At 57.2% G+C, this 25618-nt stretch overlaps 2 protein-coding genes across 4 annotated transcripts in view; both read right to left on the bottom strand.

Annotated features, from left to right (window-relative positions):
* On the bottom strand, positions 1 to 25218 carry NPEPL1 (aminopeptidase like 1). 2 transcript variants are annotated; one of them, XM_063720570.1, is made up of 12 exons: positions 25153 to 25218; positions 22983 to 23168; positions 22313 to 22483; positions 17259 to 17348; positions 16755 to 16836; positions 14877 to 15019; positions 8772 to 8849; positions 3438 to 3538; positions 2480 to 2603; positions 1930 to 2106; positions 1351 to 1461; positions 1 to 677 (listed from the first exon to the last, which is right to left on the bottom strand). In XM_063720570.1, exons 1-12 carry the CDS (start codon positions 25216 to 25218, stop codon positions 519 to 521), a joined length of 1488 nt encoding a protein of 495 aa, XP_063576640.1. In that variant the 3' UTR covers positions 1 to 518. The 2 variants fall into 2 exon arrangements, with proteins under 2 accessions (XP_063576640.1, XP_024094434.1); XM_024238666.3 differs by lacking the exon at positions 25153 to 25218 and adding an exon at positions 23849 to 24105.
* Positions 24443 to 25618, bottom strand: part of STX16 (syntaxin 16) — a 39952-nt gene continuing 38776 nt past the window's right edge. For both annotated transcript variants that reach the window (XM_063720451.1, XM_063720452.1), the window contains exon 10: positions 24443 to 25259. In XM_063720451.1, coding sequence (XP_063576521.1) covers positions 25199 to 25259 — 61 coding nt within the window. In that variant the 3' untranslated portion in view covers positions 24443 to 25198. The remainder of the gene's footprint in view (positions 25260 to 25618) is intronic.

Raw genomic sequence — 25618 nt, 5'->3', positions numbered from 1 at the left:
TGAGGGGGTGGTGTGACTGTATTTAATTGAACCTCAAGTGAATTCTGAGAGGCCAGAGTGTGACTTCTCTTGCCCTATCAATCGGGTCCCCTGCAGTAAGTCAGCTCCATCTCTCACAGGGCTGGGCTGGCTGGATGCGCTGGCAGCCCCGGCTGGAGTAAGAGCCTGGCTGTCAGCCACGCGGGTGCCCTGCACGGGACCTGGGGCTGGGACAGGGCACCAGGCAGGCAGGAGGCCTCACCCTGGGGTGCAGAAGGCCCCAGGGGTAGCAGTTTACAGAAGATGTCTCAGTCCTGTAAGTAACAAACAGAAACAAGCCCCAGCGCTTCCTGGTCCCCTCCCCGTGGCCCGCACCAAACACTAAGCTGTCTCCTAAAACTTCAGCTGTTTCCACCACCACGCTGACGACCAGAAAGACAAACCAAAACCCATCTGAAGGGCAATCTTTCAATTGCTTAAAAGTAATCAGTGCAAAGTGAGGTAAAAGATCCCCGTTTGTCAGGGCCGAGGCAGGAGGCTCACACAAGCCTGCGTCTCTTGGAGTCCCTCCCCACGTCCCCCTCCTCGACATCCACCTCACAGCCCAGCGGGGACACCAGGTTCAGTAGAGGGTCCTCGGAGGCACGGCCGAAGAGCGCCAGCAGGAGGGCCACGCCGAAGCCTGTGGCTCGCTCACCCTGTAAGCAAAGGGCAGGACACAGACCCTGGGCGTGGGGCTGCAGCACAGGAGGGGTTCCTGGGGACCCTCACCTCCTAGGTCCCCTCCACGTGCCCCACAGTCCCCTTCTCAGGAAGGAGATCCTGAGCACCAGCCGGAGCCCAGGGCCTTCCGTGCTGCTGGCTGGACACATTCAGGGCCAGCAGGCCAGGCATAGGCAGTGCGCAAGGCCCTGTGTGCTCTGCCTCTGCCCCGGGAGCTCCTCAGGGTGGGGATGGGTGAGACAGAGGGCCCAGGATCCCCTGTGGAGGACAGGCTGGTTGGGGAAGGGTCACACACAGCAGCCACTCTGTTCCCAGGGAGGATGAGACCTGGTGGGGTGGGGGGACAGAGGGCTGGAAGCTGGGTCACAGACACTTCCTGCCTGCCTTCACGCAGGCGGCCTCCCACTCAGCGCTGTTGGTGAGCACCATGGCATGGTACTTCCTGTGGCAATGCCCTGGGCGGGCAGGAACCCGGGAAGCGTGTGGACGGGACGGCAGGAGAGAAACACCCAAGACAAAAGAGGGACCAAGAGGCAAACAGAGAAAGAAGTTTCTGATGAGCTCTGCCAGCAGCTCCAGAGCCAGAGGGGTGCTGTTTGGACAAGAGGGCAGGAGCAGCCAGGGCCGGTGGGGAGGGGGGACACTCACGGCATGCACCGGTGCAGCAATGTCCAGGTGGACCCAGACTCCAGGCCAGTCGAAGCCGATGTGTGAGGCGATGAAGAGGCCAGCACAGGAGCTGGGGCTGTTGTCTCGGTCCTAGGGAGGCCAGGAGGACACATTGCCTGTGGGTTCCTCCAGCCGGGCCCTCTCCACCCTGTCCCATTGCCTCTCACTGTTGCTGTCTGCAAGGAGCCCGGGGTGGCTGGGAGGGAGCCAGTGTGGGGAGGCAGCTGAAGCTGGGCTGGGAGGGCCTTGACCATGAGCCAAGGAGTCTGCCCCCACCATAGGCCAACAGGGAAGCCAGCAAAAGGCCTGAGGGGGCAACTGAGCCAGACCCAAGACTGGGGGAGAAACCCCTGGCTGTGTGGCAGGGAAGCCAGTGAGTGGCCCATGCTGTCTGGGATGACTCCTGTGCCCTGATGCCTGCCTCTCAAGCCCTCGTCTGCACTGTGGCTGCTTCTGGGGGTCCCCAGCTCCCTGGGTGCACCAGCACCCTGAAGGCAGGGCTCTGCCTGCCCGGCTCCACCCACATGGCAAGCTCCAGGCTTTAGGCTCCAAACCTACCGCCACTGAGTTCTTCATGTCAGCCACGGCTGAGGTGAACTCGCTGAAGTGCAGCTCAGGGCAGTAGACCAATGGGTGCACCAGGTCCCCACACTTCCTGCCTGCCTTCACGCAGGCGGCCTCCCACTCAGCGCTGTTGGTGAGCACCGCGGCGTGGTACTTCCCTGTGGCAATGCCCTGGGCGGGCAGGAACCCGGGAAGCGTGTGGACGGGACGGCAGGAGAGAAACACCCAAGACAAAAGAGGGACCAAGAGGCAGACAGAGAAAGAAGGGAGCCAGAAGAGAGAAAGTTGAGAAAAAAAGAAAAAACACAGGCAGGAAGGACCGTGGCCATGAAGCACGCAGGAGGTGGTTCCCGGCTCTGCGTCCAGCCTGGGCCTCGGCACTGCCCACACCAAGCTTGATGGGCAGCTCCTCCTGCCTCCTTGTGCCCAGTTATGAACACTTCCTGACGGCAGCCCCCACTCGCTGCCTTCCCCACCTCAAGGTCAAGAGGTGGGTGGGGTTTCCTGGGACCACAGCTAAGGGGTGGATCCAGGGAACACTCACCTGAGCCCCGGTCAGGGTGGCCATGTCCAGGATGATGTCGGCCCCCAGGTCCTTGCAAGCATAGGACACGCCATCTGCCAGCACCAGCCTGCCCTCGGCGTCCGTGTTGTTGATTTCCACCGTCCTGGGGCATGGCAGAGATCCCCGCTCAGGGACGGCATTTCCTGGGACACTGGCGTGAGCCCCTTTGAAACTGGGAAGACCCCATTTGGAGCTGCCCATCCCTGTGGCTCCCTGAACCTCAACACGTTACCCCACTGGGAAGGCCGGGATGCCCCCAGTCCCTACAGCAATGCAGTGCCTGGAGCAAAGGGCTTCCAGGTGACATCCCTGCCCCACTGCTCTTGAGAGCCAGGGACCAGCCATTTGGCTCCCCCATGCCTCAGTTTCTTCATCTGTAAAGTGGGTGGCATGAACCGGCTGGGTTGGCCTTCAGCACACTGTGCCTGGCACCCGGCAGATGAGGAAGAGCAGGAGATGCGGGGAGGCGCCCACTCAGGCACCAGCTCATGGGGCTGGGGAGAGGGCTCTTTTCTGAATTCTGGAGCCACTTGCTCCTCAGCTGCCAGCTCAGCTTTGACTTTCCAGGGTCAATCTCAAGGGGGAGATGCAGGAGGTGTCCCCGAGCAGGGAATCTGGGGGTCAGAGCTTCACACACCCAAAGATTTCAGGCCTAAATTTTGGAAAGGCCTGTCCTGGTAATGCAGGGTGGCCCATGAGCTCCTGGGCCAGGCACTGCAAGGGAGCCTAGCATGTCATCCAGGTGCCATGGGCGCCTCAACGTGAGGTGCACCTGCTACCTAAGCTCCCCAGCCCTCCGGGAAGCAAGGAGCCTGCTGCCCAGGGAACCCCAACGCTGGGTTCCCTCCCGATATGCCTGGAGTGAGCTGGCATTGCAGGCCGGGAAGGGTCGCGAGTTCCAACAGTGGGCAAGAAGGAGCGGGAGGGCCAGACGTACTTCCCTGAGTACAGCAGGTGGATGTCATCTGGCCTTGTCGCGTTGGGCCCCACCGAGTTCTCAGCCAAGCAGAACACAGCGTGGAGGTTGTCTTTGAACCCCTGGAGGGAGAAGTGGGCAGAGGCTTCAGTTGTAGGTCATAGGTTTGGGGAGCGGGGAGGACGAGCTGGGGGCTCTCAGACCCACAGACAGCAGGAGAGAGACAGATGGCTCCAAGTTGCAGGGACCAGAGCTCGCCCTCCCTGCCATCCTGGGCACAGTCCTGGCAGATCCCAAGGCCAAGGCTCACCGCTGGGGTTTCCTAGCCTCCCCTGGCAGAGCCCACCCGCCGCAGTGGATGAGCCTGGGCACGGGCTGGGCTGTGGGACTCTTGGACTGTATGGGCTGGGCAGTCATGAAGCCTCACCAACCTGTGCCGACGGAAGGTGGCCAGCAGCCGCGTCCCCTCAATACACACACACACACACACACACACACACACACACACACACACACGCAGGAAGAGCTCAGTCTCGTGGAAGTTTAGGTGTGAAGTTATGGCTTTCTGAGGCCAAAACGAAAGTTATTTGTTCACTGAGAAACATGTGGCCAACAGATGGTGGCAGTTCCTGCCCTGCACAGGTTCTAAGGGTGCCCCCTGACCCCCAAGCAGGCCATGCCCGGGCAGCAATGTCAAATGGAGTAGAGCTCCCAGACCCCTGTCCCTGCCCTTTGGTCCCAGAGACGAATCTTTAACCAGAATACATCCTCCTAGCATGGAGCATGCTTCGAGAGTGCGGACACACAGCTCTGTAGGATCCAGGGTCTTTCTCATCTCCTGGAACAGCCGACTCTTCCATCATGGGCGCAGAGCCCTCACCAAAGGCAAACACTTGGGATGGTGGGGCAGGGGCAGCCAGCAGGGCAAGGAGTGGCCAGTGGCAGGAGCTGCAGCAGTGGTGCTGGGCACAGCAGCTGCGAGTCCCTGAGACCTCCCTGGGCCCCCGCTCAGTCCTTGAGCCTCACAGATGGCCCCGCACCCCCAAGCAGCACAGGGGAAAGAACCCCACCAGCCTCAGGGTGATGATATCGGGGCCACCTGTCAGCTCCACAAGGGCCCCGAGTCCCCCGCTCCCAATCTCGCAGCCCAGCCTGTGTCAGGGACATGGGGCAGGGGCTTCAAGATCCTCAGCCTCCTCCTCTCAGAGCTCCTCCCCAGATACCCCAGCACTGACATTCCATCTGTGTGTAGTGACCACGGCCTGTCCCTGTGCTGAGGCCTCCTGCAGTCATTCCAAGGGGAAGTGGGTGTTTGGGAACAAATGAATAAATGACAGCATGACCCTGAGGTCACAGGATGAGGCCATGGGGCTCCAGGCCACGGATGCCACAGAGATGAGCTCCACCAACAAAGGAAGGGAGCCCTGAAGTCCTCCCAGAAAGCAGGGTTCTGGATCTGTGGCCTGCTGGGGCAGAAGGAGGAGGAGGAGAAGGAGGGGGGGGCGAGGAGGAGGAGGGAGGAAGGAGGAGGGGAGAGGAGGATTCCCAAATGGATGCTTTCAGCCTCCCAGGGAGGGCTGCTACCCCCTGAAGGCTGGGCCCTGCCCCTAATTTCTGATCCAGCAGGTCTGGGGCGGAGCTGAGAACCCACATTACTAACAACAGGGGGACCCCACTTGAGAAGTGCCGGCTTAGAAGACGAGTGAGCTGCAGTTCTGGGGCAAACAGTGCTGAGGTCTGCACGGCTGGATGACGTGACACAGAGACAGCACAAGCACGGCCCTGCCCTTGCGGCCCTCATGGCCAGTCTGCGGGGGGTCTCCAATCACCAGGAGTGACTGAAAAAATCCAGGACTCAGCAGAGCTGGAGGTGAGCCCTGGAGCTGTCAATGTTCACACACTCCCTGGGTGTTTCCTGGCACAGTCGGGACTTGCTGGTCTAACAAAAGAGGGTGGCCAAAGATGGGGCTGGACTGTGAGCGCTTCAGGGACAGCGTGGGAAGGGTCTCCAGTGCTACGCCAGGGCTTGGGCCTGGTCCCCCAGGGCGGCCAAGGGTTTTGGGTAGGTAAGTGGGGCAGGGGCTTTTTTTTTGGTGCCAGGCTTGGAGGGTCGCTAACACCCCCAGAGCCCAGGGCCACCGAGCTCCTGGCGTACCCTTCCATCTTTGAATGGTACATCCTCTTTTTAAAAAGTTCAAAACATTTCACGTGAAATAATTTCAAACTTACGAAAAAATTGCAGAAATAGTCTCAAACAGCCAGGAGCAGTGGCTCATGCCAGTAATCCCAGCACTTTGGGAGGCTGAGGTGGGTGGATCACTTGAGGTCAGAAGTTCGAGACCAGCCTGGCCAACAAGGTGAAACCCTGTCTCTACTAAAAATACAAAAATTAGCCAAGTGTGGTGGCACACTCCTGTAATGTCAGCTACTCTGGAGGCTGAGGCAGGAGAATCACTTAAACCTGGGAGGCGTTGCAGTGAGCTGAGATCGCACCACTGCACACCAGCCTGGGCAACAGAGCAAGACACCATCTCGGAAAAAAGAAAAAAAAAGAAAAGAAACAGCCACAAACAATTCCTCAACACCCTTCACCCAGATTCTGCCAATGTTAGCATCTTGTCCAGTCATGGGACAATGGGTAGCAGGGGGTAGTAATCACCAACACAGGACCATCACCTCTCGGGACCATCCAGATTCCATGTGCTCCTCAGACGTCCAGATCGGATCAGGCCACACATCATGCCCGGCCTGCTTGCTCTCCTTAATCTGGGCGACTGCATAGTCTGGCTTTGTCTTTTGTGGCCTTGGCACTTTCAGTGCTGGGTTTGTCTGACGTGTCCTTGTGACTACAGGCAGGCCATGCATTTTTGGTGGGAATCCTGCAGAAATGCTGTGTCCTTCCCTGCATACTGCCTCTGGAGGCATGTCAGGTGGCTCTGTCCCTGCCCTGGTGACATGCCCTGGGACACCTGGTTAGGCTGGGTCGTGAGTGTCACCACTATAAAGCTACCAGAGGCACTCTGAGACCATTTTACTGTCCTGTTGCCGTTCCAGCACTGTGGGTCACTCTCACCTGGAATGAGGCCTGGCTGTGGGGTGACGACTTCCTGTTTCCATCACTACCTCTGCAGCCTGAAACTGGGATTCAGTGTGAGAAATGGTTCTCCCCCATTCATTTATTCATTCAGTGATCTATTCCTACCAGTGTGGACACGTGGATGCCGATTTTATTCTCTGGGTAAATTCATTACCCTGAGGATTGAGTCTGTGGCTCAGACAGAGACATATTCCTTTCTAAGAGGCCAACAAGGATATGTGAAGGCCAAGCAGGACATTCGAGTTCACAGTGGAGCCTCCAGGCTGGAGCTCTTGTGGGAGGGGGATCTTTGTCTAGAGTGGGGGTGGGGTGTCCTCAGCACCCCTCAAATCACAGGCCGCAGCACCTCTAGAGGTGGAGGAGTGCTGAGAACACTCAACGGCTGCTGCCTGATGAATCTGTGATAATTGTTAAGTGGCCTCCTGTGAACAGGGAATTCAGGCTCAGAAGAGTCTTCCTGCTGGGCCATTCCCAGCCAGCCTGTCCCAGAGGCAGGACAGACCCACTGTTGGAGGAATAACCAGGGGTGAACGGCAAAGACGGCCACAGAGGGCTGGCCACACGGCTCCTCCAGAACCACTTGCCCACTCCTGCCCCCGTGCCACCCCAGAGCAGCAGCTGCTCCCTTCAGAGAGAGCTGCCCAGCGAGCACCGCACAGCTGGGCCCGTCCGCCTCAGCATTCTTCCGGTGAGCCCATCTGCCAAAGCCACGGGGCCTGGGCAGAGGCAAGGAGGAGGGCCAGGTAGGGGGAGCCCAGAGCCACCCCGCCCCTTGGCCTGTGATGCTGGGCCAGTCAAGACCCTCCTTGAGTGCCGGCCATGTCCCTTGGTAGTTTATAACCAGTGAAGGAGTAGAGCACAGAGGACACATGCTCCTCCTCCAGCGTCTTCCGACAGGCTCTGCAGTGGACGGGCCACGGCAGGTGCTCATGGAGGCATGGGGCTTGCAGGCTGCGTACAGCCCCAGCTGTGTGCTCAGCACGAGAGAAACAGCCATGAGCCCTAAGAGGCCGTTTCCAAACCTGTGCAGCGCACAGGTAAGGGCCTGCCAGCCCCTCCTGCCCAGGCCACCTCACCCCCGCACCCCAGTATCCCCACTGGCTGGCCCTGTTAGCAGAAGCCCATCACACAGTCTGCAATGTGCACAGCCAGCTGGGAAGCCCCGGCAGAAGGAGCTCCTTCCTCCTGGGATTCCTCCTCCTCCCTCACAGCCAGGAGCAGGACCCTCCAAATTGGAAACTACTTGCCAAGGCCTTTTTGTTTTTCCATTTCAAGTTTACCCCAAGGAACTGGGTTGCTGGCCTGAGAAAGCTAGGCTAGGGAGGTAAAACCTCGGCTGATGAGTCAGTGCACACTCTTCATTGGCCTGTTTCTTTAGACAGGGTCTCGCTCTGTCTCCCAGGCTGCAGTGCAGCAGTGGGATCTTAGCTCACGGCAGCCTCAACCTCCCGGGCTTAATCAATCCTCCACCACCTCAGCCTCCCAAGTAGCTGAGACTACAGGTGCGTGCCACCACGCCTGGCAAATTTTTAAATTTTTTTTTGTAGAAACGGGGTCTTGCAAGGTTGCTATGGGTAGTCTTAAATTTCTGGCTTTCAAGCCATCCTCCTGCCTCCGCCTCCCAAAGTACTGGGATTACAAGCATGAGCTGGCCTCTTCATTTGTTTAATAAGCACTTTTTATGGCCCCAGGGACATCTGGGCTCCATGGGAAGGTCATTCAAGGTCACCCCGCATCCCCCCCACACTCCCCCGAGTGATTGCTGCCACTGAGCAAGGGCTAAGCTTTGGGGCGCCTGCCCACGCAAGAGAGGAAGGGGGCCCAGCCAGGCCTGGGGGTTGGAGGTGGTGACTTGGCGAGACCAGTCACCAGAGGCAGCTCTGCTGCAAAGAAGGGTTGTGGGAGGGGTACGCAGAACAACGCATGCCCCTGCCATGAGCTTCTGCCTGCCACATGCCTTGCGGGTCTAGGCCAGGCTTCCTCATTGATCCAACCGCTCTGGGGCTCTGAAGCCAAGGCAGGCCCTGAGCAGAGAACATGGCTGCACCTTGCCCTCGGGGCCTCCCAGAGCAGCTCTGATGAAGGTGGGAAGCTCTGGGGGCCCCAGAAGAGCCTGGGGGCAGAGAGGGGACAGGCATCCGCTGGGGAGACTCGGGTAGGACCCTGGTGGGGCCTGTGGCGGGACGGACAGGGGAGAGGGGAGCACCCACGAGGCACACCCAGGACGCCCCTGCAGAGGGCGGGCAGGGCCCACTCACCTGCTTGATTGCGGCTCTGAAGGCCCCCAGGACGGCCGCGGCACCCCCGCAGTCTCGCTTCATCCCCGGCATGGTAGTCTGCGGGTGGTACAAAGGGACCTGTGAGCTGTGAGGTCCAGGCCTGGCAGTGGCAGCCCCCCACCCCCACCCAGCCCCACGCTAGCCCCACCTTCCCCAGCTCTCAGGCCTGGGCAGCCCCCACACCAGGCCTCCTGGGCACCCACAGAACTCATGAACTTCCTATTGGCCAAGCGGGATGTTCTCCAGAAGCAACAGGTAGTCATGGCCATAGATGGTGAGGTTCCCTTTTGTTTTGACAGAACTTTGGGGTTATCAAACAGTAACTGCATGGAGGGGGAACCCGAGGAGATGCCCGGAGCTGCAGAATTCGCTGTGGCCGGGCTCTGACATTGCTACAGGGACCCTGTGCTTTGAGGCCGGGCACCCTGACCTCAGTCCCGGGCTGCCACGCCGCCTGGGGGTCTGTCTGCAGGGCCACTGTCTCTCCACTCCTCCGCACAGCGTGAGAAGGAAGCTGAGGTCCAGGGAGCCTCTGGGGCTTGCTGGAGGTCCCTGGCCAGCACCTCGGGGATCTGGGTGGGCTCGCGTGCTTCCTGCACCCATTGCACATTTCTACTGTGCTTATGGCAGGGAGGAAGACTGAGGAGCTGCTGCCACAGTGCAAACCTGCCCCGGCCACCTGTCACCCCCCAGAACAGGGCCTAGCTTCCTCTCCCTGGCATTTAGAGGGCTTTACCACCTAACGAGACTTAGGCTCAGCACTCTCTGCCCCTCATCACAACCTTGAACGATGGTGAGGGTCGATGTGAACTCTTCGCCAAAATCAGTCACATCCACCCCCACTGACTTCCATCCACCCCCACTGACAACACCAGCAGTGAGGACACCCGTCGCTCCTTCACGTCACTGCCAGGTCTACCGCCAGAAGAAGGGGCCACCTCTGCCCTCCTGCTAGTTCACACCTCCTGGTTAATAGTTCACACCTCCCGGTTAACCTGGGTCTAAAGAGGGGCCACCCTTCTCCCGCAGTGTCCACACTGTTTCCTATACGCTGGTTGAGAGTGTTACATATTTTTACATTTTATAGGTTCCCAAATCGAATTCACAAGTTCATATTTTAAATTAACAGCAGGTCCTCAGAGGTAAAGGTTTGGGTATGAAATTTACTGAATCATTTTTGAACCCTTATCTTATTACACAAGCCTTGAATTTTAGTGCAAAGTATTTTTAGACGTAAATTGAGCTGCTTTTATAATTGAGTGAAAATGACCCATCTTGTACTACTGAAAATAAGCCATCTCTTCTGAGCTAATCTGTGAGAAAGCACAGGATTGTTTAAATGGAAAAACAGGGCCTCCGATCTGGAATCAAACCATGTGCAAAATGGGTCACACAGAAATGCCTGGAAACGGCTGCTCACTGTACACCATGTCTCCCCCGTCACAGCTGCCAGCTCCTTCCCAATTGCAGGTGGAGCCAGGACTGGGCTTGCAAATACAGCTCAATTGATTGTGCAAAGTTTCACCAGCCCCCATATGTTGTTTCTGTTTTTATAGAAGAAACCATTTTCGCAGTGATTTAAGACGGTCTCTGCCTTTTTCACTGGGCTGACACTTACACCCCCTGTGCTGGAGTTATCAGGCCACAGTCCCAAAGAGGTCGGGGAGCCGCTGTATTCGTTTCCATGCCCTCTGGGAAAATGAACCAATGCCAATTTCACGTTAGAATTTCCTTGCTGAAGCAGTACAATTAATTTTTAAAACTCTCAACCCTTGGGTACAACACATTTTCCATATTCCGTGTGACTCATAATGCACTCCTGCTGCTGCTGACGGGCAGTGGTCGGTCAGAGCAGAAGCTCAGCTGTGATTGCTGGGGGAGTTCTGAGCTCCATGAGCCACTTTGGCCACGACACCATTTTTACTTGAAAGAAAAACTGACAGACAAATGGCATTTAATTGGATTTAGGTATCTGGCAGATATTTCCCAGAAAAGGAACAAACTGAGCCTCTTACTTCCAGAAACAGCTGACATTATTTATTGCCAATGGTATACATTTGAGCTTTTAAGCAAAAGTCAGAATTTTGAAAAACTTTCTCCTATCACCATGACAACTTCCTCATACTCAATGACTTTTCTGATGAGATGGATGGTGATATTAAGTGATTTTTTGATACTATATAATGTAATGTGTCAAAAATTTGAATTTCTGCAGAACTCTGTGAATCAACATTTTTCAAGTGAACATTCGTATTTCCATGAAAAACCACATGTTCAAAGTGAGAGAGAACAGTGGATTTAACTGCCACGGAGCACAAAAGTCTACTCATGAGGCTTCAGATTGCATGTTATAACCAGCCTTTAAGAAGCTACCACTTGTTGAGTTTTGGTGTAATAGCAAAGAATGTTCATAGTTAGCTGAAAAAGATACTAAAATTCTTTTCCCTGTTTCAACTATAAAATGCGTGAGGCCAGATTTTCTTGATACGGTTCAACTGAAACAACACATTTCCATAGACTACATCAGAAGCAGACGCAAGGTGCCTAGCTGTCTTCTATTAAGCCAGACACTGACAGGATTTGTGAAAATGTACAACAACGCTACTCTCTCAGTAAATTCTTTTTTCATTTTGGAAAATGCTTATCTTCATAAAATTATATTATTTATGATAACATGCAATGGATTTATATGTTATTTTTAATGAATTATACATGTTATAAATTTCTCACTTTTAATTTCCAGTAGAGTAAATATCAATAGACATCATTGTTATACAAAAAGCCTCTTTGGGGTCGGTACTTGTTAAGAGCGTAAAGGGGTCTCCAGTAATGCATTTGAGGCCTGCTAGTCCAGGCTGATCTTGATCTGCCCTTGAAATCTTTGAAAATGGAGCTGTGATTTTTCTTGCAAAACTGGGAGCTGGGCTGGCTCCACTCAGCTTGCTTTTTGAGGAGTGACCATTTCTGCACCATTTGCTCTAGAGGCAGCCACCGGGGAAAATGCCTGCTGCGTTCGCGTTTCACACCAGGCCCTTGGGGTGAGATTGTGAGCGCCTTCAGGTCAGGATTGGGGTCTTTTCATCAATGGCTGGAGCCTCAGTGCCCACTCCACACAGTAACAGCTCAGGAAAGGCCTGCTGGTTGATCCCAAATCCACGGAGAACAGTTCCAACTGCAGCGGGGAAGATGGGCTGGTTTAAAATAAAAAACCAGGTATTGTTTCACTGGTGCCAGAACACATAGCTGAACACCCAGCTCTTCCTTGTATTATGGGGTCTGCAGACCAGTTGGACCCCGGGAATAGGCAGGGGCTATAGTCTCATTTTCAGAAGGTGATCTGGAGCCATGGAAAATGCCCTACTCTCTGGCAGTTCGACCAGCCACCCTCAGACCACAGCTTCCCTGGAGGCTGTGCAGCTGTGGCCTCTAGGAAAGGCCTATGTGGTCAGGTTTTTCCTTTGTGTTAATTTCCAGGCCAGGAGCTGACTAACTGCACAGGTGTACCCACAGCCACATGAGATGAAGTCAGGTGCAACGATATCTTCCCTAAGTGACTAGAGTTAGTGCCACAAGCAAACGAATGAATTCCCAGGAAGCTCATCTTCTCACATTGGTCCACAACAAGCCGACATCAAAAACAAGCATCTGATCCAAGGAGAAGAGGGTCCACGACTCTACCAGCCAGAATGTAGCGTCTTCCAGGGTGACCGTGGGTATTGAGGGTGCGTGCGAGGGTGGGAGCAGCCAATACCAGGTGCAGGCAGTAGGGGGCGCGCTATCTGTGGCGAATTTAGGAATCATAATAAACCGACTAAAAGTCAGTTTGCTTATTACCACCATGTGCTGGTATCTCTGAACAAAGTCAGCAATAACATATTCCTCCTCCAAAAAAATGTCGTTGGTTGAAGTTTAAAAAATTGCTGTGGCTACGGTTGCGTTTTAATCACACAAACAAAAGCTTCAAATTCACGTATCTTTGTTACTTATCCTGAAAGTAACATTACATGGATGTTAACAATGACCCAACACAAAATTGGCCCTGACACTCACGGAATCTACTACCCAAATTCCTTCTGAGAATCGCTCTGATAGTCAGATCCTGTGGGCTGGCTCTGGGCACAGTCGGGGCCTCCAGGGCCCATGACTTCCTACCTCCCGGTGTCGAAACAGAGGACCCAAAATAAAACACGAGAGCGCGGGATGGTCAAAACGAAGACGCGGAACCTGCGTGCCTTCAGTTCCCGCATTCCATGTGAACACTTGGAGTTACTGTGTCCAAAATGTTTTTGTTCCACAGACATCTGAAAGCCACAAGAATCCACCCTGAAGAGCTGAACACATGGTGGGTGTTGTGATTGCTGGAATTTACTGTGAAATGGAATTTTTAGGAATCTCTGCCAAATGATACCGTATTAAAGACTTTTCCTAAGTATCTGTGTATCCGTTGCCTCACGTGATTGGAGCTCTTCAAAATCAAAATTAACAGATAGTATTCTGGGACCAACTATGAGTGAAGACAGCTGACAACTCTGCCTACTGAACATACATTAGTAAAGAAGATCAATTTAAATGAAACCACTGTCAAATGTGTAGATGCTAAGACCCAAAGCCAGAAACATTCATTCCACCATGTATTACCCCAAGAGACTCATAGGGAGGCATGTTTTTTCTATTAAAAAAAGACCTTTTTATGATTAGTGTCATTTCCTGCTAGTTCTAAACAGTTTTGTGGTTTAGAGGAGGGATGGGAACTGCTCATCCTCTCCAGGTATGAAATAAACTAGGCGTGCTAGAGAGCGCGGCGAGCTGCACCAGCGCCACCCTGAACAGCAGCTGACACTAGGGCTCAGTGTCAGGAAGGCAGCAGCGAGTGGTGGGGCCTGCCGCAAACCAAACTGGAGAATGGGCAACACCAGGGGCAGGCCCACTGGCTGCAGGGCAATGCTGCCAGGCGGGAACAGAACGCCAGCCCTGGCAGCCCTTCCAAGTTCACAAAAGGCCAGAAATCCAGGCTTTGATGAGAATCCTTCCTGGTTTCAAATATTGGTAGCTAATTCAAATTTTAAAAACGCCAGGCCTCTGTGAGCCTTGTGGGCTGCTAGTTTGCAGTGTCTGCTGCGGATGCACTCCCTGCTCCTTCCAGACCTCCTGAGGTACGTACTTCCCGGTCTGCTCCCTCCCTGTCCTTCCCAGCCCAGGCCTGAGCACAGAGGCTGCTCACACGGTGTGTAGGATGAATGGATGGAGATGGTGCAGAGGAGGGCAGGTCTTGCTGGGGCAGGCAGACTCGGCCACAACGGGCGCTCCACAAGCACCTGTTCTCCCGGGATGGCAGGACAGAAAGCCATACCACGGGACAGGCGTCTAGGGCCACCTCACAGGGGTGTTTCTGGGTGACTCGCTTCTGTGCTGTGTCCAAATTCCCCTCGCTCTTGGGGTTCACGTGTCTTTGGAGGGTCTTGTGTGGCCACTCTGAGCGTTTTCTCGGTGGGGACCATGGGCAGACTCAGAGACACAGGCGTCCCCTCGCCCCTCCCTTCTTCAGACAAAGCCCCCAAGCAGCAAGTCCTGCCTCCCTGGCCCTGCTTGCCATTCCTTCCGTCATTTCCGGGGCTGCTCTCGGGCCCTGGCCAGGCTTTTGTTTCCAGACCCTTCTGAAGGGTGGGCATGCAACCCAGGGGGCCACGTGAAGCTGTTGCCTCAGCATATGGGAACCCGCCCTGTGCACTCTCTCCGAACCCACCCCAACCCAGAACCCCCAGAAACCTCGCTGCCTCCCACCCCATGACACCTCTCAGAGGGCTGGCTGGACCCAAACTGGGCCCCTCCCCACCCCCAGGGCACCCTGGAGAGCCTGCCGCACCTCACCTTCCCCTCCCCACCCCACCCCACCCCACCCCCAAGGCACCCTGGAGACCTGGCCCCGCACCTCACCACCCCACCCCCAGGGCACCCTGGAGACCCGGCCCCGCACCTCACCTTCCCCTCCCCACCCCCGGGGCACCCTGGAGAGCTGGCCCACACCTCACCTTCCCCTCCCCACCCCACCCCCAGGGCACCCTGGAGAGCTGGCCAGCACCTCACCTTCCCCTTGATGCTGAGGCCTCCAGTGTCATAGACGATGCCTTTGCCCACCCAGGCGATGGTCTGCGTGGCTCCGTCTGGGGTGTGGCTGAGGACGGCCAGGGCTGGGGGATGCAGGGCGGCTTTGCCAACCCCATAGATTCCTATGGAAAGCGTGGGGAGAACTGGGTTAGGCTCGGGCTGAGCTGAGCCGGGAACTCCCAGAGGCCCCTGGAAACTCTGGCCAGCTGGTGTTTCTCCTGGAGAGCCGCCTGCCTGAGCCTGGGGCTCCCTGTCCCTTCTCCTACCCCTGGCCAGTGTGGGATTGGGGAATGCAAATTAGCTCCAATGCCTGAGATTGCAAACAAATTCTATGCAAAGTATTGTTAAGCAAGAAAACCCACTAAGGGAAAAAAATATTGTATTCTTTCCAGAAAGAAAAGAACAGGATTGCAGAATGAAATGATGTTTGGATAACGCCTCAAGGCTGCCCCAGCCCATGCTCGTCCCCACTTCCAGAATCCTTTGAGCACTCAGGGACTGCACCGCCCTTTCACACTTGCTCCCACAGTCCCTGCACCACTGCCTCTTTGCTTTACATGACACATCTCAAGAAAGCTGTGGCCCGTGTGTGTGCAGAGTCTATGGCTCAAAGTCCTGCAATAATTGAGTCAAACAATCATAGCAACAATGACAAGAGCGAATCATGGCTGCCTGACAAACTCCAACTTATCCTGTAAGATCCACAGCAAACGCCACCTCCTCTGTGAAGCTTTTCCTGACACAAGCGGCCTCTCCCTCCACTTGTAAATGACTTCTGTCTAGGTAGACACCACCAGGATGGCCCCTGTGGCCCCCACGTCTGGGTATTCATGTCCTTGTGCAGTCCCTCCCCCTCATGTGAGCAGCTCCTAATGTCTCACCTCTAACCAAAAGAAAAAGGTAGAAGTGATGAGATACCACTCCTGGGATTAGGTCACAGAAAAAGATGGGGGTTTCCATCTTGTTTGCTCACTCTTTATCCCTATCTTTCGCTCAGAGACCTCGCTCGGAGGGCGGCTCACACAGCAAGGAACTGCTGTCTCCAGCTAATGGCCTGTGAGGCCCTGAGACCTGCCAGCAGCCTGTTGTGAGCCTGCCTGGAAGCACATCGCCAGCCCCAGGCAAGCCCTCAGATGACTGCAGCCCCAGCCAACAACCTGACAACAGCAGGCAGAGACCCTGCACCAGGGGAAGATCCCCAACCCACAGCACGGGGAGGGGATAAGTGGTGTTGTGTTCAGCTGCTATCTTCTGAGTAATTTGTTTTGTAGCCATACATAACAGAGACAGCCACCTTCCTCTTGCCAGTCTACAAGCACCACGGGGCAGCTGAGTCATACTTATCTGCCCCTCTGGTTCCTGGGCAGTGGGGAAAGGTGGGTCTGGGGACTTGGGGAAGGCCTCTCTGAGGAGGGGGCATTGGTTGAGATGGCCTCCACCAAAAATATATCTTGGGGGAAAGTATTCCAGATAGGGAGAGCCATCCGCACACAGGCCCTGCCTGCCGTGATGTGAACTTGTGTATTCAAGGAACAGAAAGGCCCTGCTGAGCCAGTCCCAGGAGTAAGGGTGTGCAGCGTGCGAGGACGCTGGAGAGGCTGCAGGCAGGGAAGGACTTGGATCTAGCAGCTTCCAGAATCCAAATCAGAATCTGGATTGCCTCCCCTTCCCCCCCGCCCCAGGGATGGCTGCTTCCCAGGGTCCGGCACTGGGCTTGGACACAGGCCGATTCCTTTCAGGTCACAAGCAGGATGAAGTTTGGGACAATGTGCCATGTGGCCCGCCGACCCCCTGCCACCCAAATGCCCCCGGCCACTGCCTGAGGCCAAGACCTGCAGGGATGCAGCCCCCACCCACCTCCAAATCCTCTCGTCTTCAGTTCCTCATCCCGGATGATGGTTGGGATGATCCCCAGCTCCTTTCCAACTTTGTTAATCTCCTGGACATGTTCATGGAAAAAACAACAACACAACGACACATGAAATGGCTGGAAACAGGAGAGGCCGAGGCTGGGGCCAGGGATGAACTGCTGCCTGTGCGGCGTGGGGGAGCCGGGCTTGGGAGCCAGCTTCACGTGTGATGAAACCCAGAAGAGGGGGCTCCCCCTCCACACGCTCTCATTTCCTGCAGCTCTGGCTGCGGTCCTGCCAAGGGGCCTTGAAGAGGAGGCTCTGTCCTCCCCACACACCCTTTCCTGAGGCTTCCTGGAGCCAGGCGGACAGCAGCACTCCACCGAGGGCAGCCCTGAGGTTCCCTGGGCATGTCAGGGTATGGACAGCCCCAGGTTTCCTCTGGCTCTCCTGGGGGTCTATGACACCCACTGCAGCCTGGTCCCACCCCCGGCATGATGACGCCACAAACCTCGAGGAAGGTGTCGGTGTTCATCTCATTGCAGGGTGTGTCCACGATGCGGGCTGCTAGCCGCACGCCGTCTGTGGCATTTGCTAAGCACTAGGGAGAAAAAGGCCATCACTGGGGGCCTGGGACCAGGTGGGAGGGAGACAGATGTTCTCCACTTGTCCATCCCCCAGGAACAAAAGGCATCAGAGGCAAACACCACCCACAGGGCTACTGACAGGGAAGCAAGGGGAGGGGAGAGGGGGAGCATGGCTCTCGCTGCCTGCCCCACCCCCAGCAACCCAGGGCCACCAGCCACCTGTAGAAAGAACCTTCAGCACAGGCACCACCCTGTGCCTCCACAAATATACAGGAGTCCCCAGCCTGGGGTCCTGCCCTTCCATATCTGGATCCTTTCCAAGCCCTGTGTCCTGTTTCTGCCCTGATTCCAGCTACAACTGAAGGTAGGTGGCCCTCATGCCAGCCCCTGAGTATGCCCTGAGCTTCCCACCCCTTACCTCTGCAGATCCCACAGTCCTTTCCCTCCCACCAAGATCCCAGTCATCCTTCGAGGCACTTCTCATAGGCCGTATCTACCAGTAGCTTTTCCAGATCCTCCCCACCAAGCAGAAGCACTCTACATCCTGAGTGCTTGAACCTGCTGGCCCTCCCGGACGCCTTCCCTCTGGGCCGCTGCTTTCCTCATGAGTCCCACGCAAGTCCCTCATGAACCCTGCAAGACAGATGGGAGTCTGGCTGCCCTGGTGTTGTCACTTGACACAGCACAGTTCTGGGCACGGAGGGGAAGGACACAGAGGGAGGTCTCGCCTCATGGAACTGACGTGTCCACCCAGGAGCTGAAAACATGGGCCCTGCTGGCCTGGCAGGGCTTCAGAGCCCACACTCGAAGGCAGGGCAGTGAGGGGCACATGCACCAAAGCACACATCACATGGGTCCCAAAAATGTGTCCTTCAGCCCTGGCTTGGGCCATTCTTTGCCTTCTCATGTGTGCCTCACATCTGCCCTGGGAGCCTCACTCTCTCTCAGCTGAATCTGCGGGCACCCCTTCCCCACCCTGTCCGCCACCGTGCATCCCCAGGCACAGAAGCTTCAGACAGCTGGCTGCTTGCACGGCCTCCCTCGCTCACCAGAAAGACAATATTAAGAGAAAAGCAGCGCTGTTTTGCGGGGGTGCAGGACAGCAGCGAGTTTATCATCCCTGCCTCTAGTCTCATAATGTCAGGGCAGCAGGCGCCGGGTCGATACTGCAGCCCGGCCACCTCCCCCGCCCTGCCGAGGTAATTAAACCCCAAAGCCTCAAAGGTAGAAACCTGGAACTTGACAGCTCTGATATGAATGTGCCTGAGCCGTCCCTGCCGCCTGTCAGCGGGTTCTCTGTCTGTGAGGGCATGTGGGGACTCGACAAGGACTGTCTGAGAAGTGCGTCAATGCTGTGTGACTTGCCTCCAAGGAGGCCAGGTGTCACCTGGAAGACCCCAGACCACGGCAAGCTCGGGGCTCTGACGCAAGAGCACTTCTGTGGGAGGGAGGGCAGGGCTGCAGGTGCCCTCCACCAACACACAGCCATGCTGCGCTGGGGAAGAGTGTCCCTCACCATGAGAGGAGGACCACTCATTCTGTCCACATGTGCCAGGCATCATGCAAGACTCTGAGAATTCAGAGACGCCAGAGGGAGTCAAGCTCAGCAGAGACTCACAATACACAGTCCCAGTCCCTGCTACAGAAGAGGATGAGGCCACAGGGTGCAGAGGGGACAGGGTCCTGGGTGGGGACTGGAAGGTTCCGGCAGGGGAGAAAAGGGAGAAGCTGAGTACAGGCCACGTGGGTGTGCTCAGGACCCAAGAGGGCTGAGTGCTGGTGGCTGCAGCTTAACACCTGGCTCTGCCCCTTGCTGGCGTGGCCCCGGTGAGCCACTCAATGTCGGCAAGCAGTTTGCTCAGCCCTAACCTGGGGACAACAGGATGTATCTCACAGGGCTGTAGTGAGAATTCAGCGCACCAGCACGTGCTGTGTGCACACTCCTGCCTCAGTGCAGGGCCTGACAGCTGACAGCACTCAGAAGATGCCACCTTGCACACACCCAGATGCGCCTTTGGAAGGCGAGTGAAGCAGGAGCTGGAAGGAGGCCATCTGTGGCAGGGTGACCAGCAGACTGCTGCCACAGCCCAGGAGAGCACCTCAAGGCACGGCACTGGGCAGAGCAAAGACAAGAAACAGGACACACTAGCTAGTTGGGACCAATGGGGTCGTGGGCCATGGGGACTCACTGCCCCCACTGGTTCCATCACCAGATGTTTATTGGGCCTTTCTCATGTGTGGGGTCGGGTGCTGGGATCATTGTGCACAAGACCAGGTCCCTGCCCTCTGGGGAGCACAGGAGATCAACAAAGATGTGACATGTCTGGTAGTGATGGTTTAGCTGACAAATGGGAGGGTAGTGTTAGCCAAGAGGGCCAGGCCTCCCTGGGGAGGGAATGTGGCCAGAGGCCAGATGGAGACCACGCTGGGCTGGAGAGGGAAGGACCCCGGCAGAGGAACAAGAGCAGGAGTGGGCGTGGCCAGTCTAAGGGACAGCAGGAAGTCCACAGGAGGGGAAGGGACCGAGGGCAGCAGAGGTCAGGGTGCCCTGCTGTCCTCGGAAATAAGGGTGATGCTTGAGCCCGCAGGTGGGCTCTGCGGGCACCCCTGCCCACCTGGATGGCAGGCCTGGAAGTCAGAAGAAAATCCCTAAAGACAGAGAGACGAAGCGGATGCTGGTGTCTGACCCGGAGAGGGCTGAGCAGGTCGGAACGCTGGAGAGGCCATGAAGGGGATGCCGAGAAGTGGCAGCAGTCTGGGGAGCAGTGAGAGGGAGGGAGACCTCTGGAGGGGGCAGATGCACTTCAAGGAGGGACGGCAATGCCCCACCCAGCAGTCCTTAGAAAACAATGTCAGGACGGGGGCAAAAACTACGTCTCCACGGGTTAAGAGGGAAAAGAGGATTAAGAAAGGCAAACCAGTTAGACTTTTTTAAAAGCTCAGAGACGGAGGAAAAAAAGGGGAGCTATCTCATGCTGGTGAAGATGGAAGAATTTGGGTTGACGGGCGGTGGTTACAGGCCTCAGAGAGGACACAGTGAAACAAATGAGGTGTGGCCCAAGTGCCGGTGGTGTGGGAGAGCTCGCCTGGGTGAAGGTGACAGCCTTCCAGAGCCAGAAGTGAAGAATGAGCTCTGACACATGAGAAAAGACAACCTGGGTGGCGCTGTGGGCTCGGGGACTGGAGGTGGCAGGCGCAGAGGCTGGGACCGCTGCCGTGGGGAGGGAGCCTGATGTCAGGCCCATCCAAGGATCTGGAGCTGGGAAATCACTTCCCGCCTTGCAGCCTCAAAAGGATCATTCTCAGCATCGAGTGAAATAACACATGTAGAAGTGCTCCCTGTAAAGGGTGCAGCAACACACGTGCACACACACCACACACACACCACTCATGCACACACCAGCACTCATACACAGCAACACACGCCACACACACACCACACACACACACCACTCATGCACACACCAGAACTCATACACACAGCAACACACGCCACACACACACCACACACACACACCACTCATGCACACACCAGCACTCATACACACAGCAACACATGCTGCTCATGCACACACCAGTACTCACACACAGCAACACACACCACACATGCACACACCACACACACACACCACTCATGCACACACCAGCAAACACACACAGCAACACATACCACACACACACCACTCATGCACACATCAGCACTCAAACACAAACAGCAACACAAACCACATACACACCACACACACCACTCATGCACACACCAGCACTCACATATACACAGCCACACACACCACAAATACACACCACACACACACACCACTCATGCACACACCAGCACTCATACAAACATAGCAACACCCGCCATACACACACACCACGCACACCACTCATGCACACACCAGCACTCATACACACACAGCAACACACACCATACACACACACACCACACACACCACTCATGCACACACCAGCGCTCAAACATACACAGCAACACACACCACACACACCACTCATGCACACACCAGCACTCAAACACACACAGCAACAGACACCACACACACACCACGCACACACCACTCATGCACACACCAGAACTCAAACACACACAGCAACGGACACCACGCACACACCACTCATGCACATACCAGAACTCAAAACACACACAGCAACACACACAACACATACACACCACACACACCACTCGTGCACACACCAGCACTCATACACAGCAACACACACCACAAACACACACCACTCATGCACACGCCAACACTCATACACACACAGCAACACACACCACACACATACACCACACACACACCACCACACACCACACACACCACACACACACCAGCACTCAAACATACAGCAACACACACCACACATACACACAGCACACACACACCACTCGTGCACACACCAACACTCATACACACACAGCAACACACACCACACACACGCCACTCATGCACACACCAGCACTCACACAGCAACACACACCACACATAAACCCACCACACACACCACTCATGCATACACCAGCACTCATACACACGCAACACACATCACACATGCACACACACACCCCCCACACATACAACACATGCACACACACTCACACACGCACAGCAACACACGTGTGCACGCACGCACAACACACACAAGTGCATACATCACACACGCACACACGGAGCTCACATAAGCGGGCAGGGTTATTTGGAAAACAGCATGGACGTTCCTGGCACTGATTACGTGCTCAACAAACACTGCCTGTATTCAACAGAATCCTGAAGTCACAGACCACGCTGAGGCAGAGGCAGGGGGCCTGAGTTTGGAAAAGCCTCTGCCGCTTCTCAGGAACCAAAGCAGCCACCCGCCTCCTGCCCCCGCAACAAGCTTTTCCCTCTCCCGACCTCCCTCCCACCTGCCCGATCTTGCCCGGGGCCCAGGGGCAGGGTCTGCCCTTCCAGACACCCACCTGCAATGTGGACACCTCCACCGGCCCGTTGTCTTGTCCCACCAGGAAAAACTCCACGGTGACCGTCTTCTTCTCCAAGCGCCGAGAGGCACCTGAGCGGTGGGTGAACAGCGGGAAGGCCCGTGCAAGGGCACAGGCGGAAGCAAAGACCTCCGGCTGCTCGCAGACCATCTGTGGCACATGGGGAGACGGCGTGAGGGGTGCAAGGGCCGCCGCCAGGGAGTGCAGGGAGCTGCTCTTTGAACGCCTCCGGAACATCAGCTGCCTGGCAGATGACATCTAGACAGAGATGTCCCACAGCAGCCGCCACCCCATCCCTCAGGTCATCCCCGGAACCATGGGACCACCATTGGTCATGCTCCAAGAGAAATAACACATTGGCCACCAGATGTCAACAGCCTGACCAGCCAGGAAAATGAGGGACAGAGGGACAGACACTAAGTGGGCCTCAGGAAATCTAGGTTTCAGTCTCTGATTTGCCACCAAAACTGATCTGGGGCAAATCCCCGCGTCGCTCTGGATCTGTTTCCCCGTCTACACAGCAGGGATTATAATGTCCACAGCCCTCTGGGCGTGCGCTGCAGTCTGTGTAGGGCTGTGAGCTCCCCAGGCCCGAGCTCACCGCTGCCCGACTAGGAGCACCCTGGCTGCCTCCTCTCGAAGCACTCACCACAATGCAGCGATGCGCTCCGGGCGGCAGGCAGGTCCGCACCAGCCGCGTGATGAAGTGGGCGGCCGAGGGGCTGTTGTGCCGGCTCACCCTGCAGGGCAGGGCAGCCACGGTGGCGTAGTTCAGGTAGAGGGGACAGCTGTCCGTGGGGTTGGGGTTGAGCGTGCTCAGGGCAGCCTGCCAGAGCTAGATCAGAAGGGAGAGACAAGAGACGGAGGCTTCAAACAGCGGCCACGTGCCAGGAGGCCCTGCCCTGCGGCCACGGCCACAACAACGCCTGCAGTCCTGGAAGGGCCCTGCGCAGCTCCCGGCCACCGTTTTCCCATGCTTAGGGAGATGTGTCGCCTCTCTGCAGAGCTGTCTCTAGGCTGGCTCGCATCCCCCTGGTGGGATGAAGCCACCAAGACTGGAAGGGCCAAGCTGGGGTCTGCTTTGCTTCCAACACTCGGATAGGGCTTAGGCGGCTTCCACCAGAGAGGGGGCAGGGGCCAGGTGTCCCCAAGGAAAGGCAGCTGGGGACACTGCCATGGGAACTTCTGGAAGCCAGGGCCTGTCGCCAGGCAGGGCCGACGCTCGGCCCTGGGAGCGGCCACGTCTCCCCCCGCCGTCCGCAGGTGTCGCGGCCTCGCGGGGCGCAGGGCTGGGCTGACAGGAGGACCACCGCGCCGCACCAGCGACGGGGCCTGGGGCTGGGCCTCCGCGGGCGAGGACTGGCCTGGCGGCTGAGCCCTTCAGGGAGGCGGCCCGGCCTCGTTGGGCCCGGCCCGGCGGCGGCGGGGGTGCGGCGGGCGAGGCGGGGCCTCCGCGGGCCGCCCGGGCCTGGGCTTCCGCGGCGCGGGTCGCATGGCGGCCGGCGGCCCGCTCACCTCCTCGGTGACCCGGGGCTGCAGCTTCCCGCGGACGTGGCTCCAGGGCACGCGGTGCAGGTGGTGCAGCTGCCCGAGCAGCAGCAGGGGCCGGCTCTGTGGGTCCGAGTCCCCCGCGCTCGCCTGGAACTGCAGCCCCACGTTCGCCATCTTCCTGCCGGCCCGCGCCCCGGCCCTGCCCGGCCCGGCCCGGCCTGGCCCGCCGCTCGGCCCCCTTCGCCCCGCTCCGGCCCGGGCTCGGCGCCGCCCCGGCCCTGCCCGGCAGCCCGCGGGCCCCGCCTCCCCCGCCGCTCCGGGCTGCTCGCGAGACGTGCAGGGCCCGCCCGGGGCGCGAGGGGGCGCCGGCCAGGCCGGGCGGGAGGGTGCGGGCAGGCCCGAAGCCAGCCCCGAGCAGGCCCGGCCGAGTAGGGCCCGCGCGCCCGGCCTCCAGCGGCGCCGCCCCTCGGCCCAGCGGCCCGGGCGGCCCTGCCCAACACGCGGGGCGACGTGGCCCGCCAGGCAGCGCCTCCTGGACGGGCCCGGCCTCCAGTGGGGCCTGGGCCGACGTAGGCCCAAGCCCACCCGGCGCAGTTCCGCCCGATCAGGCCTCAGGCCGGCCCCAAGCAGGTCCCCCGAGGTCCCTTAGCAGCCGCTTTTGATCCCCAAGGACCCCGCACCCTGGCCACCCATCAGTTAGGCCGGAGGGGCCCAGTGACTCTTGGACTTGAGTCAGGTCCTTTTGTCCCACTGCCTGGCATGGTGGGTACAGCGTGGACGGTCACTTCCTCCTCACCTAATCGGAGGTTCCCTGGCGTTTATCAGACCCCGCTCTGCCAGGCACTGCCCTGGACGTGAGAGGGTGACAGGGACGTGGCTTTCCATCCAGGGCACTGCTGCTGGGATGGCCAGTTACAAATCCAGGCACTGCCCTGGACGTAAGAGGGTGACAGGGACGTGGCTTTCCATCCAGGGCACTGCTGCTGGGATGGCCAGTTACAAATCCAGGCACTGCCTGGCTGCATGGGGGGCCTTCCCGCCCACCCCTTTGCAAGAAGGGTCATCTGGTACAGTCTAAGCAGGAAAGGAGGGAGGAGATGAGACGAGGAAGGAGCAGGGTGACCTGAGTCACCTCAGTCGCCTTACAGGGGAGGAAAGGCCATCAGGGGGTGTGGGGCAGGAGCCGGGTGGTGGAGGAGCCAGGGGTGAGCCGTGAGTGGATGGTGGAGGCGGAGGGTCCCACCCACAGGGTCAGATGCGAGGGTCAGGGAATGACGATGCATTGGGGAAGCTCCACCCAGAGTCATTTAAAAGCAAAAATCTGTTACCCAACATCCTGATTGCTCAAGGGCCTTTGGTTGGTACCCTCCTCTGTTACCTCCATGTAGTTCCATAAGCCACTCCTGTTATTTTGAGTTTTTTCTTCATAACCAGCCTAAAAATGAAAAAAAAAGAAAAAAGAAAAAAGAAAAAAAAGCACTGTCACCTCCCTGGCGTGGTGTGGGAGGTTTTCCACCACTGACCTCCCAGCTGGCCCCCTAGCTCCCTAACTTGTAGCCCAGCCACAAGCCACGCTTTCACCTTCCCTATCCACAGGCTCCAGGACTCTCTGCTCAGCTCTGAGCCATGGTCCCTGGCCCCTCGGAAACAGCACATAGACTAGAACTTCAGCATCCTGAAGGCAGGTATTTTTGTCTTTTTGGTTTTCTTGTTTTTTTTCCTCCAGTGCCTGGCACAGAGCAGGCACTCAAAAAAAAAAAAAAAAAGCTGTTGAATGACTGAAAGGAATTCCTT

The sequence above is a fragment of the Pongo abelii genome, chromosome 21 (assembly GCF_028885655.2).
Source record: "Pongo abelii isolate AG06213 chromosome 21, NHGRI_mPonAbe1-v2.0_pri, whole genome shotgun sequence".
NCBI classification, from domain to species: domain Eukaryota; kingdom Metazoa; phylum Chordata; class Mammalia; order Primates; family Hominidae; genus Pongo; species Pongo abelii.
Note: the sequence above shows the minus strand (reverse complement) of the source record. Positions and strands in the feature narration are given on the sequence as shown.

What these genes read in the sequence shown, in the direction of transcription:
- NPEPL1 (XM_024238666.3), bottom strand. Translation starts at nt 23,998, where the DNA reads ATGGCGAACGTGGGGCTGCAGTTCCAGGCGAGCGCGGGGGACTCGGAC. An exon ending in TGGAGGTGTCCACATTGCAG is followed by an intron (nt 17,349 to 22,312) that starts GTGGGTGTCTGG and finishes TTTTCTCCCTAG; the next exon opens with TGCTTAGCAAATGCCACAGA. An exon ending in CCACCCTGACCGGGGCTCAG is followed by an intron (nt 2,107 to 2,479) that starts GTGAGTGTTCCC and finishes CTGCCCGCCCAG; the next exon opens with GGCATTGCCACAGGGAAGTA.